At 45.7% G+C, this 12,698-nt stretch overlaps 1 protein-coding gene across 4 annotated transcripts in view; it reads left to right on the top strand.

Moving 5' to 3' along the window:
• Positions 1–12,698, top strand: part of LOC116393994 (apoptosis-stimulating of p53 protein 1-like) — a 39,238-nt gene that overhangs the window by 25,284 nt on the left and 1,256 nt on the right. For 3 of the 4 annotated variants that reach the window (XM_031866747.1, XM_031866746.1, XM_031866749.1), the window contains 18 exons: positions 577–633; positions 742–862; positions 1,012–1,091; positions 1,184–1,354; positions 1,437–1,577; positions 1,695–1,890; positions 2,245–2,373; positions 5,811–5,878; positions 5,995–6,187; positions 7,521–7,742; positions 7,870–8,082; positions 8,385–8,535; positions 8,927–8,964; positions 9,080–9,447; positions 9,579–9,716; positions 10,866–10,999; positions 11,441–11,607; positions 11,700–11,899. In XM_031866747.1, coding sequence (XP_031722607.1) covers positions 577–633; positions 742–862; positions 1,012–1,091; positions 1,184–1,354; positions 1,437–1,577; positions 1,695–1,890; positions 2,245–2,373; positions 5,811–5,878; positions 5,995–6,187; positions 7,521–7,742; positions 7,870–8,082; positions 8,385–8,535; positions 8,927–8,964; positions 9,080–9,447; positions 9,579–9,716; positions 10,866–10,999; positions 11,441–11,607; positions 11,700–11,899 — 2,787 coding nt within the window. The remainder of the gene's footprint in view (positions 1–576; positions 634–741; positions 863–1,011; positions 1,092–1,183; positions 1,355–1,436; positions 1,578–1,694; positions 1,891–2,244; positions 2,374–5,810; positions 5,879–5,994; positions 6,188–7,520; positions 7,743–7,869; positions 8,083–8,384; positions 8,536–8,926; positions 8,965–9,079; positions 9,448–9,578; positions 9,717–10,865; positions 11,000–11,440; positions 11,608–11,699; positions 11,900–12,698) is intronic. The other variant, XM_031866748.1, reaches the window with a different exon arrangement.

Raw genomic sequence — 12,698 nt, 5'->3', positions numbered from 1 at the left:
TCTGTCTGTCTGTCTGTCTGTCTGTCTGTCTGTCTGTCTGTCTGTCTCTCTGTCTGTCTGTCTGTCTGTCTGTCTCTCTGTCTGTCTGTCAAAAACAGCAACATTTACCGTCTTTTACATTTCTTTTTTTTACAGTCTTTATCAGTGGGAACAAAGGGGATGAATGAACTGGATGAATGTGAAGCTGTGCTGAAACACAATGAGCGTATGTGTGTGTGTGTGTGTGTGTGTGTGTGTGTGCGCAAGAGTCAGACAGCAAACTGACATTTCAAAACAGTGAGACGAGTAAGGTCAAAGAACACAAAGAGTGATGCTCCCTCGTGTGAAATAATCGAAACGGTTCAAACCTAAACAGGAAATGTTTGCGTTCACGTCGTACTCCGTCGCTCTAGTAAGAAGGTCATTGAGAAAACACACGTTTGTACCTTTTGTATGTGAGAGTAGAAGGAGGGGACGTGTCCTCGAAACCTGAAAAAATAGTGTTTCATGAACATCACAGCAACTGAAAATGTGTCTGGAAATGAGCTAAAATCTCCAAATTGTATAAGTCCTCACCTTTTATTTTTCTTCTTCCAGGAGCAGAGACTGAGGTACCTTCACCAGGGAGGCAGATCTAATCAGGGACAGACGCAGGTGCGCTGTCTGTCTTTTATCGGTCTTTAAAAAAAAAACACGAGGCACTAGATGAAAATGCAAATGGTATTTAAACTTGTGTCTTTTCTTCTTCGCCCTCTTGTTTAGTCTGAAGCTGAGAAGCTGCAGCGGCTGAAGGAGCGAGTGGACACTCAAGAAGCCAAGCTGAAGAAGATCCGAGCCATGAGAGGACAAGTCGACTACAGCAAACTGATCAACGGAAACCTCTGTAAGCCGAACCACACTGCAGTTTATGATTGCATACAGTATAACAGTGAGTGGTGTGGGGGAACACTGTGCTTAATTAGTAGGCAAAGACAACGCTAGTGATCTCATTTGAATTGAACTATTTCTTTCTGTCTCTGTGTCTGTGTGCAGCTGCAGAGATCGACCATGTTAGCAGCCTGTTTCATGAGAAGCAGGCGGAGCTGCAGACTGCTGTGGTCCGAGTCGACCAGGTAATGTGGGGCCTCAGGATAACAGTCAAAATCAAGCAACAGTTAGTTTTAAGTCGGGTTCATGTTGAGCTCTCTCTAAATGGTCTCACCAGTTGACCCAGCAGCTGGAGGATTTGAGGAGGGGTCGCCTTCAGCTGCACCCCGTTGCAATGGCTCAGGGGCCACACACCGGGTCCCAGGGGGCACCGCCCGCCGGCCAGAAAGGATCGCCTCTGTCTGGTCCCGCGGCCCTGGAGCTGAGGAAACTCTACCAGGAGCTGCAGGTAACTTATCTGATTCGTAGTTCCCCTTTTTCTTCCAGCATTGGGAAGAAGAGTGTGAGACTTCTAACGCTGTGCGTTTCAGGCTCGTAACCGCCACAACGTGGAGCAGAGCAGCAAGCTGGCCCAGAACAAGGAGCTGCTGAACAAGAGGAACGCCCAGGTGACGGTGATGGATCAACGCATCGGAGACCTGAGAGAACGGCTGCATAAGAAGAGAGCAGAAGTACACAACTTCACTTCAGTCTTTCTCACCTCATTATTGTATTTTCTTTCTCTTGACGCTTGGTTCGAAGTTAGCTTGAGATCTAATTCTGGCCGTCTATTTTCGCATGGCGTTCAGTTGAGCCGCATGAACGGAGGAGGCCCGTCCTTGCCTCAGACCACTTCCCACCCATGTGCTGGAGTTTCGGGCCGAGTGGCGGCCGTCTGCCCCTACATCCAGGTCCCGGCGGAGGGGAGACAGGAGGCGGGGTACCCCCTGCCAGCTGACCCACCGCCCAAACCCACGCCGCTCAGCCACATTCGCTCTCTCTCAGGTTGGTAGATTTCCTTTTGTTTGAGGTTCATAAGGCACTGAGCTAGACTTGTATCATTTGTTTGCCGCCTTTTACTTCAGAGCTTCATTTATATCTTATCGCTCTAACTTTCTGTGTGTTGGCTCCTCTTTCTTCTCTTCCCTTACCTGTTGTTGTTGTCGTGTCACGTCTTAATGTTGATGGTGGTTGCTGATTGTGTGGATGTTGTGGTGCTTGCTGTTGTGACTGTTCCTGTTCCTGTTTTTTGACATCATCGCGATGGTGATGATGTTCGTGTTGTTGTCGTTTTTGGTGGCTGTCACCGTCGTGGTTTGGTCTTGTTACCGTCTTATCGTGGTGGGTGTGGCCATGCAGAAGAGGACAGGAGTGGCAGCAGGAAGCCTCCCGGCCAATGGAAAGAGTCAGATTTAGACATCGTCCTGTCAGAGCCCACCGAGACGTGGGAGGGCCCTCGGTCCCCTCAGGGGGGCGACAGTAACAACAGTGAGTCCCTAGAAGGCGCTAGAGAACATTACCCCCCCCCCGGGCTGAGTCCTGGGCTGAAAAATCAAAGAGTGCATTCTTGGTTTGTGTTTTTGTCTAACTCATCAGAACAGATGGTTAGGAGAACATAATTGAATGAGCGACAGAAAGCGAACCTCAGAATGTAAGGGTCATGTGTATACGGACACAGACATGAGTCACATGACACCTGATAGCCAGCAGCTGCTCAGGGTTAGGAAGCCCAGCGTAAGAAAATAAACCGAGGGCAAACCACAGTCCAGACTGAGACACATTCAATTGTTTCTTCTCGTCTTCCTACGTGGTGTGAGAAGGTAAATTGCGGGCGGTTCCCCTCGTTTCCACCATTTACGCTACGCTAAGCTAACATCAGATGGCTGGAGCTTCACAATATATGAGATTGGTGTCGATCTTCTCTCCCGCCTACGCTCGGCAAGCGAATAAGTGTATTACCCAAAATGTGGAACCCTTCCTCTAACATGGCACATTATTGAGTCTGGTTAATAATCACACGAGCTTAACTTATTAATGTCAACATCCATTCCAAATAGCTAGAATCCCCTTTTGTCAACACAACATAGCCGTGCCTCATTAACCACTGACCATGTTGTACCAGGCCTCTCTCATTCTGCAGCGTGCCCGCCAGACACTTCTAGTTCTCCATCAGTACACGCAGGCTGGAAGCAGCAAAGCATTTCTGCTCACTTAGATGAATTGCTGGGTATAAGTGTCTTGAACCAGCACTGATACAAATCCCATTGTGCTCTTGAATGCCAGAGCAGATGCCACAGCTCTATTTTTTTGTCCCAGCTTATGTAATGTGGAAAACACGTAGTTGTAAATCGTGTCAACAGTCAAACAAATGACACAACAAACAAATGAAAGGAAGTCTGAGGTTCGCTTGTAGCTATAAACAGGATGAGTGCTGTGTATGTGTGTGTGTGTGTGTGTGTGTGTGTGTGTGTACCTATTATACTCTATGAATGCTAGTATAGTATAAGCATAGCAGTCACAATTCCATGGATTCCCATGAGCATTAGAAGTGAATCATTTTTTAATTCATTGGAAATCTGCAGGAGAGAGAAATGGCTTCGTATTGACCTGAACTAATATCTGCTGGAAAGTTGTCACAGTACCCAGGGGCCACGTTTCCCAAACAAATGCTCTCCTTTTTAATGTCCTATTGGCATAGTTAATGATCAATAGCAAACGCTTCAAAAAGCCTGATGCTTCAGATAAACTTGTCCTTTTTTTAACAATCTGATCCGCTCCAGTAAGTGTTGTCTACCTGTGATACGATAGGTAGGTGCAACTGATTACGGTACGCACTATGCAGTGTTCAAAATAGTATTGATTCATCTTTAAATGTTAAATGATTTTGTGGGAACTGTTCGACACTTTGGGAAATATACTTATTTGCCTTATAATCTTCTTATAGCACTGTATAATCATAGTTATAAGCACCCATGGATATTTATGTCAATAATCACAGCACATTATAAAGCAATTTATAATGGCCTATATGGTTATATATCATAATACTATATCATAATATCATTTCATATTCCCCACAAGATTGGTCTTCAAAAACGCACATTGCATGTTACCTAAAGAAGAGGCGTGAGTAGTGATGTTTCTACAAACCCTCAGCCCTGACCTCAGTCCTCAGGACGTGCTGTGACGGTGCCCGTGCTGTACACTGTCCTGTGTTTCCTCTAAGACACTGCGTGACTGCTTATAATCTGGCGATCGGGCAGATGGCCAAGTTTCCACCTCACACATAGCTGGCTGTTTCCTGTCGTGACCGTTTTTCATCCCGAGGTCAACAGTTTACAGCGGCAGTGACCGCTTTGCACAGCGTCCTGCCTGCAGGACTCCCGGGTTCTCTAGTTAATCAGTATCAGTCTGGTATGTGCCAGAACTGTGACGGGGCTGTACCGCCGACAGCGGCACCGAATGGTTTTAGGTAACAGCTCAAAATGACACTTTGACAATAGACGCTGAATTATAGCCACCTGAGACATGTGTCCAACGTTTCCCTCAATGGACTTTTTCAATTATTTTTAGCCGGTCCGGCGACGTGGCTCTGAAGATTGTCTGTCCATTTGTTTGGCCCAAATATCTATTGTAATAACTTTGGTGATCCCCTGAGTTTTACTGCGCCATCACCAGGTCCAAATATTAACTCTTCCAATACTTTGTTTTGCGCTCAAGTACCTGAAAAACTAGTGACATTCCCAACAGCCTCAGCTCTACTTTGTTTTCAGTGCTAATTAGCACCTGTTGGCATGCTAACACTGAACATTACCATATTGACATAGTCAGTGGAGCATGTTAGCATGCTGAAGTTAACATGTAGCTCATAGCAGCACCGGGCCAAAGTACAGCATGGGCGTAGACTCGTGTTAAATGTTATTTTTCTCAGCGTGCTCACACAAAGACTTTGTAGATATTAATGTAGAGATGTAGGCAGCCGGAAGCTTCAGGACAATATTGGTATCAGTCTTAAAAAGCCTGCTAGCACGCTAACATGGTGTGTTGATATTTCTTTCTTCATCAGAACTAAATAGCTTTGTGATAAATTGCGATATGAAGGTAAGGTGAGGTTAAACTGCCGTGAGACTACAGTCCACCCATACATTTAGCAACCAGGCACATGATCAGATACTTTAGTCCCAGCTCTGTGCTTTTACAGGAGGCTAAACACATGTTTGCAGTGGAGAATACACTGTAATCACCAATTTTAACATGTGGAGTAGTTGTTAAGCAATTTGCCACTTGTATTTTTGCTTTACAGCATTTGCTTTGTTGAGGCGAAACAACTGAAAGCTCATATCAGATTATAAATAACTTGATGACCTGGAGTCTGTTTCAAATATTGCATAGTTGTTATGTGATACTAGGTAATGAAGCCTGAAGGTCATGGTTATGTTTTTCTTGGAGTAAACCATATATTCGGATAATAATATGGTTTTATTTTAGTCATTTGTTTTTCCTTGTGTACTTGTATGTGTCAATGGAGTCACACAATAGGGGCCTGTCGTAAAGGAAATATGATGCAGCGGTGTTGGTTGTGTGGGCTAGTTAGGCCTGGTTAGTGACGGGTAACATGTTAAAGATTAGTACAGTAGAACGGGCACCATCAATACAATTGGATGAATTGGCCGCTAGTGTTAAATATTTAGGCCACTAACTGGCATCCCTATCTCTTCTAACTTCTTCTCAGCTTAACATGAATTTACCTTCATATCGAGGGGCCGCCTACTCTCCAACTCTATCTTACATCTTACTTACTTCAACCTCCTCTAACATACATGCTACTTTGTTGTTTTCCCTTCAGTTTGTGTCTTTGCCTCTTCCTCTCCTAAATTGCCTCTCTCGTTTGAATCTTTCTCAACTTATGCTGTCTCTCTGTTTAGCTAATGAAGCGTCGTGGCCGAGCATCAGTAAGAATGCGACGGATTGGAGGACCAACAGTCCAGAACAGGTACTGTACTGTTTCTACACAAGACATGGGGAGATAATAGTGAAATTTATCATGAAAATAGTCATTTCAGTGATTTTCTAGTCACTCTTCATTTCAATGTCTCTCCCTCTCATCAGCTTCCCTCTGGTTATGGTACGTACCCCAGTGCCAACCACCAGGCGGCCGGGCATCACTATGCCACCAGCTCCCTGCCCCGTTCTTCCCCTGGTACGCTGGGCTGGCCCCGATCCAATGCCACCTCATCCTCATCATCTTCTGCTTTACAACAAATACAGCAACGGATCTCCGTCCCTCCAAGTTCAATTCAAGGTAATTTAAAGAGTGACTAATGTGGACAACAATTCAAATGATTTAAATTCAAACTGGTCCAGTATTGAGCTGGAACGCTGCCGCCGACAGCCATTAAACGGGCTGCAATGTAAGACTTCGGCCTGTTCCCTACCGTGTCTAACAACATTATAGGAAGGACCCTATTTAAATGGAGTTAGAGCTACATGGGTAATTACAAAGGCTGTATCTAATAGTTCAAAGTTTTGAATCTTCATTCTTAACGTATATTAAAATTATTATTATCAATTACTTACAGAAACATTGAGTGTAACCCATGAACAACCCAGTCAAAATCACTGACCTGCACTCACGCAATTGTTATGATCGCCAGCCGATTTCTCGTACAACTTGTTATGAACCTGAAAATGTAATAAACATAAAACCCAAACAAGCTCTAGGTTGCAATTTGCGAGCAAACCCCTCCTATGACTTTGGGCAAGTCTTCCTGAGCCCACATGCTTTCAAATGCAGAAACAGCCTGGAGTTCATGCATTTGAACATCGGAAGTCTGCGTAATGAATTAGAAGTAGAGCACCTGAGAATTCTTGTATCACAGACTGACCTCGATATACTGGTTGTGACAGAAACCTGGCTAAAAGAGAGTTTACATAATTCTGATTATTTCCTTAAATAAACACTTACGTTCAGAAAAGACCGAGTTTGAGGAGGGAGGAATCCTCTGTATCTAATCCTTCTCATGTTTCGTTTAATGGCTGCTTGGTGAACAAGACATCAGAGAGTTTCCATACATTAGACACACATTTTGCTGCTACTGGGAATCCGTTTGAGATGGTGTACTTAGGATCTGCTCTTAATAGTAAGCTTTCAGCTCAGGTGCCCTCCTTAAACTGCAGCTCTCAGTTCACCCTACAGGCCCTCACTTCCTCTGCTTTTAGGGAGGCACTTCAAGCTATCGATTGCAGGAAAGCAACTGGGGAGGATAAACTAGAGCCTGGTTTTTTTTTTTTTTTTTTTCAAACTCTGTGAGTTATTCCTCAGGTTTGGCCAATTTCCAAACTGTCCTGTCTTGCTAAGGTGGAGTCATTAGTTAATAATCAGCTCAAATTATACCTTTTTATATATGAATTATATACCTATCAAATTATAAATTCTATATTAAGCCCACGTCAATCCAGTTTCAGAGCTGAACATAGTACTGACACTGCTATTACTTTGGTTATAGATGATATCTGCTTGGTCAATCTAACAAAAGCATTTCACATGCAGGAGCATTTGACATTGAATTTGAATGGTTTCAGGACTACTCTCCTCATATAATTGGATATTTTCCCTACACTGTCTCTCCCTTTAGGCTCCACCTCCCAGCCATCTCTCTTGTCGCCGCAAACAGAGCGGACAGATCCCCCTCCAGCAGTGGCTGTACGTCCCTACGTCCCGGACCACCCCTCCAGACCCCAGTCCCCCAGGAAGGGCCCCGCCACTATGAACAGCAGCTCCATCTACAGCATGTACCTCCAGCAGCCTCAGGCCAAAAACTATGGCTCTCTCAGCAACAGGACTACTGTCAAAGCAGGTCATTTAACAGCAGAATGAGATCTATTTTTACAGATTGTGCCACATATACAGGTGTATGTTTTTTATGTTGACGTCCACAATGAATAAACCATCCGACCTCTGTCCCATTTTCCTTCCCTCCATAGTCTATGGTAAACCCATCCTCCCAACCTCCTCCACCTCTCCGTCCCCTGTCCCGTTCCTCCAGGGGGGAGGAGGAGGAAGAGCAGGAGGAGAGGACCTTACGGATAAAGAAGGAGGGAAAGGAGGAGGCGGGAACAGCGATGGGCAAATCCTCCCACCACCCACTGTGGACAACATCCCTCGTCCCCTCAGTCCCACTAAGCTCACCCCAGTGGGTAGGTACCAGAAAATAAATCACTCTGTGTGCTGCCATAATCCTGTTTCCATCTGATCTCTTAGATTTTGTCGTTTAACTTGAGTATAAATCACACTTGCTTTAACGTTACATTATTTTCTTGTCAGTTAAAGGGCTCATTGCCCTTGTGACCATTTCCTTGCACACTTCCTTTTTTTGTACTAAATTGGAGAAAGTAATCCTCTGAGCAAAATCAATTAATAACATTTCAAAAAACAAAACAACAGAAGAAGACGTGTGCAGTTTTTAAACGATACAGAATCCCACCTCTGCGTTTCACAGCCCACTCCCAGCTACGCTACCAGAGCGACGCTGACCTGGAGGTTCTCCGCCGTCGCCTCAGCAACGCCCCACGACCCCTGAAGAAACGGAGCTCGATCACCGAGCCCGAGGGCCCACAGGGGCCAAACATCCAAAAACTGCTGTACCAGAGGTCAGTTCTTCACTGTGTACCAGTTACTGTCAGAGTGAGCTCCGTGGCACTCTGTCAGGAGCTCCACGAAATAATTAGCTGTGAATGATTCATTCAAAAGTGGATATTTACCGATGGGGATCATTTGCGCCAGTCAATAAAACAAGCTTATTGTGTCCATTACTCCCACGCACGTTAGCTTTGGGCCAATAATAACTCTGATATGTTCGTGACAGACAGCAATAAGTTCATTCTTCTTTACCTGAAGCAATTTCCTCCCCTGTGAAGGGTCCCGGGCCCTGAAACGTTTTAGAGCCCCCTGCTGTGCACCGTACCATTAAAAACACATTTCTATGAAACTGAGCATGGTTGCTGCTGCTCGGTTAAAGCAGATTTCTGTTGTGGTGTGCAGGTTCAACACATTGGCAGGAGGCATGGAAGGAGGCTCAGGTGAGACACTGATGTGACGACAGTTAAGGTGGCGCCAGTTGGTCTTGTGTAGTGTTTCCCTTTGATCTTAAGGGTTCGGCGATGCTTAAATCAGCTGTTTCCTTCTGAATTCCAGGCAATACTTTCTACCAGCCTGACTGCCTGTTGGGCGAAATGGACAACATCCATTCGGCGAATGGAAATGTAGAACCTGGTGACACGCACGTCAGTATGGGAACCGCGGAGGGCGAGGTTCAGAACCTGAACTCGGGCTCCCGCCGCTTGTCCCCTCCTTCTGTCGCGATAGAAACGCCCAGAGAGACGACGGCAAAAGCCGATACTGCCATTAATGCGTCTCCACCGGCCCAAACCGGCCCACCCCCTGCACCCGAGAGGCCAGAGGACCAGAACAACAACAACAAGAGAGGATGTAGTCCTGCACAAAGCTCTGTAGGCCACGCCTCCCCCTCTCCATCACCTCCGGCCCCCCCTTCTCTGCCTAAGGTAGGCATTGATAGCGTCTGGTTAATTTGTAATACGTACCTGACCTAACCTAACCAAAATAACAGCAATTCCTCTTCGGCACCATCAACACTGTTCTGCCCCCCCCCCCCCCCCCGCCCTCTGCGCTGCAGGTGAAGCGAACCAACCTGAAGAAGCCGTCCTCAGAGCGCACAGGCCACGGTCTGAGAGTGAAGTTCAACCCTCTCGCTCTGCTGCTGGACGCGTCGTTGGAGGGAGAGTTTGATCTGGTGCAGAGGATTATATATGAGGTAACACAAGATTACGTTGTTGTCACGGTATTTGTATGATCATCTTCCTGTACATTCTCCTATTTCAAATTTTTGGAATGCGTGTTTACTGGGTGCAGAGCTAAAATAATCAAATCCAGGCCACGTTTATTTGCACAGCTCAATACTAGAGTGAGTCAAGCGTACATTAGTGGTGGTTCCAAACCCATCCAGTGCTTTGCAAGAAAACAGAAATTCACTTCCTGTATGGACGGGCAATTCAAAATAGGGTTGCACAATATGTTGTCAACATGTGTGATATTTTAGATATAATAACAACGTATTAAATTACAGTTCAGTCTGTAGGCGTTGTTATGTCTGATGCTGTTAACTCTCTGGCCAATCGAGACAGCCCTCGTTAGTTAGGCATCTAGCGTTCTAGAGTAAGTGAGGGGTAATCTCTCTATGTCATCTTCACATGTTGGGCCGTCTGTCGAATAGAGCTGAATGTCATCAGACACAGTTTGATTCTAATACTTCTAATTTATTAAACTTCTAAAGCGTTGTGCCGTCGAATCCTTTCTGTGTTGAATGAAAATCCACATTTCCTTATGCAATAGAAGAACATTAATGTAAATGAATATTGTACACCCCACACACAGATTTCCTCAACGGATAGCTGGAGGGTTTTGAAGCTTTGCAATACCTTCACGACAGCACGTATTAAGCAGAACAGCTTTGATCCTCGGCCGCTCTGTCTGCCGGGGGAGAGGTGGTCTCGGTTGTCAGGGGGGGGGGGGGGGAAGTTATTGTTGAGGACGCACTTCCACTCTGTAGCACAGCAGCACAGAGCTCCTGAGAACAAAGCCTGACATCTTTCAAAGGCAAACCACCGTCTCATCCCCGACATCTCTCAGTTGGAGAGCGGACAAAAGTGCTCACTGACTCACCGAACTGCAAACTCTCGCTGATACTCTCAAGGAAACATGCAGACGCTTCGAGCTCAGTTTGACGTCATCAAACCCCCGAGGCAGTAAGACTCAACCACTTCCAAGCCGTTCTAAAAGTGTTACGCTATCCCCAGTTCACTGTAAGTGAAGGCTTTCTCAAGGTTGAGACCAATACGGATATTTTCGCGTGTCATCCTTCTATCAGTCTTAATATCTCTTACATATATTTTGTGTCTTTAAGGTGGAAAACCCCAGCATGCCCAACGATGAAGGCATAACTCCTCTTCACAATGCCGTCTGCGCCGGCCACCACCACATTGTTAAGTTCCTGCTGGACTTCGGAGTCAATGTAAATGCAGCCGACAGTGACGGATGGTCAGTACTTCCAGCCAGCCGTTTAATCATGCCTTCAATAGAGCCGACTAATAATAGAGCCGACTAATAATAGAACAGAGGCTGCTGCGGGGTAATGAACACGCTCCGTGGCAGCGAGATGGAAGCTCATGCTCGGAGGCAACCATGACGGAGATAATTGCATTTCCAAATTCATTTTTTTTGACTCGGCTGCCTTAGCTGTATTGAAGGAAGAGATTACCATTAATGCGGATCCGCATTCAGAAGTTACGTTATTTAATTACCGAGTTTGTGTCCATTCTAATGTCAGCCTGTTTGATGATGACATGAATTGTGTTTGGCCGAATAGATTTGTGAAGAAGTGCATAACTGGAACGCCTTCATACTCTCATGAATGAACTTTGTCTGGCAGGGGATTACATCGGTTTAAAGTCCTACTTTTTTCATTGTTGTCCCTCCCAGGACTCCTCTGCACTGCGCAGCTTCATGTAACAGCGTCCACCTCTGTAAGATGCTGGTGGAGTCGGGGGCCGCCATTTTCGCCACGACAATTAGCGACGTTGAAACCGCGGCGGACAAATGTGAAGAAATGGAGGAGGGCTACACACAGTGTTCTCAGTTCCTCTACGGTGGGTAGACGCATACAGACACACTGTGAGCCAACTAAACTAAACAGATCAGCTTTGTTTGTAACAGAGATCACTCTGTATCTCTCTCCCAGGTGTTCAAGAAAAGCTGGGCGTGATGAACAAAGGCTTGGTCTACACTCTCTGGGACTACACAGCCCAGCAAGCCGACGAGCTGTCCTTCAGCGAGAGCGACGCCCTCACGGTGCTGCGTCGGCGCAACGACACTGAGACAGACTGGTGGTGGGCGCGGCTTAACGACCGCGAGGGATACATACCCAGGAACCTGCTGGGGGTGAGAGAACACTAACAGACACCGTGACATAGTTCCTTCTCTGCTAATGACTGCCGCAAAAGTTGGCCAAGAGACAAGAGTTGGACTGCAAATCTCGATGTGCCTGTCGTGCCGAGCTATGGTCGCTAAGAGTGGACATTGGACAGTTTAGCAAACAGGTAATGTGCACAGTGTCAAGTAGTTTCCATCAAAACACAAAAATATGTGTGCAAAATGCCCAAAGGCACGGCAGGCATATCAAGATCTGTTGTGAGTAATCAGCTCAACACAATAAAGTCAGTAAAAGAAATGATTCCTAAATAAAATAATCTTAACTTGATCTGTGAGAAAAATATCTAAAAATTCAATTAAATCTGGTGACCCGATCAAACTGAATGAATGAATAGATTTCAGTGGTTGAAGAGGAATGTATACCAGATAATTAAATCAATTTAACTGTAAAAATGGAACGATGTGAAGAACATTATTGTCTCTAACACAGGGCGAGAGAATTCTGCATTATTGGACAGGGTTTGTGCTTCTGTGCACGGTGCCGTTTGAGCCTCAGGGAGAACAGCACGTACACACTCTAATGTACCAGTTGAGCTGAACAATAGAGCTTTAATAAATCTGTCCATCGCAGTGTCACCGCTCCAGCTTAAACCAACTCTACTGACTCACATTCAGTGTAAATAACTGAATGTTGGACTTACAGGTGGAACTACGTGTGAAGTTTCAACTCACGGATTTATCCCGACACCGTGTCTTACCGTCAGCCTTCATAATGTTCAGGCACCTTGAGAACAATGTTAACATGATG

The sequence above is a fragment of the Anarrhichthys ocellatus genome, unplaced genomic scaffold (genome assembly GCF_004355925.1).
Source record: "Anarrhichthys ocellatus isolate YVR2014 unplaced genomic scaffold, GSC_Weel_1.0 scaffold36, whole genome shotgun sequence".
Lineage (NCBI taxonomy): Eukaryota > Metazoa > Chordata > Actinopteri > Perciformes > Anarhichadidae > Anarrhichthys > Anarrhichthys ocellatus.
The sequence above is the reverse complement of the archived record's forward strand: the minus strand, read 5'-3'. Positions and strand labels throughout refer to the sequence as shown.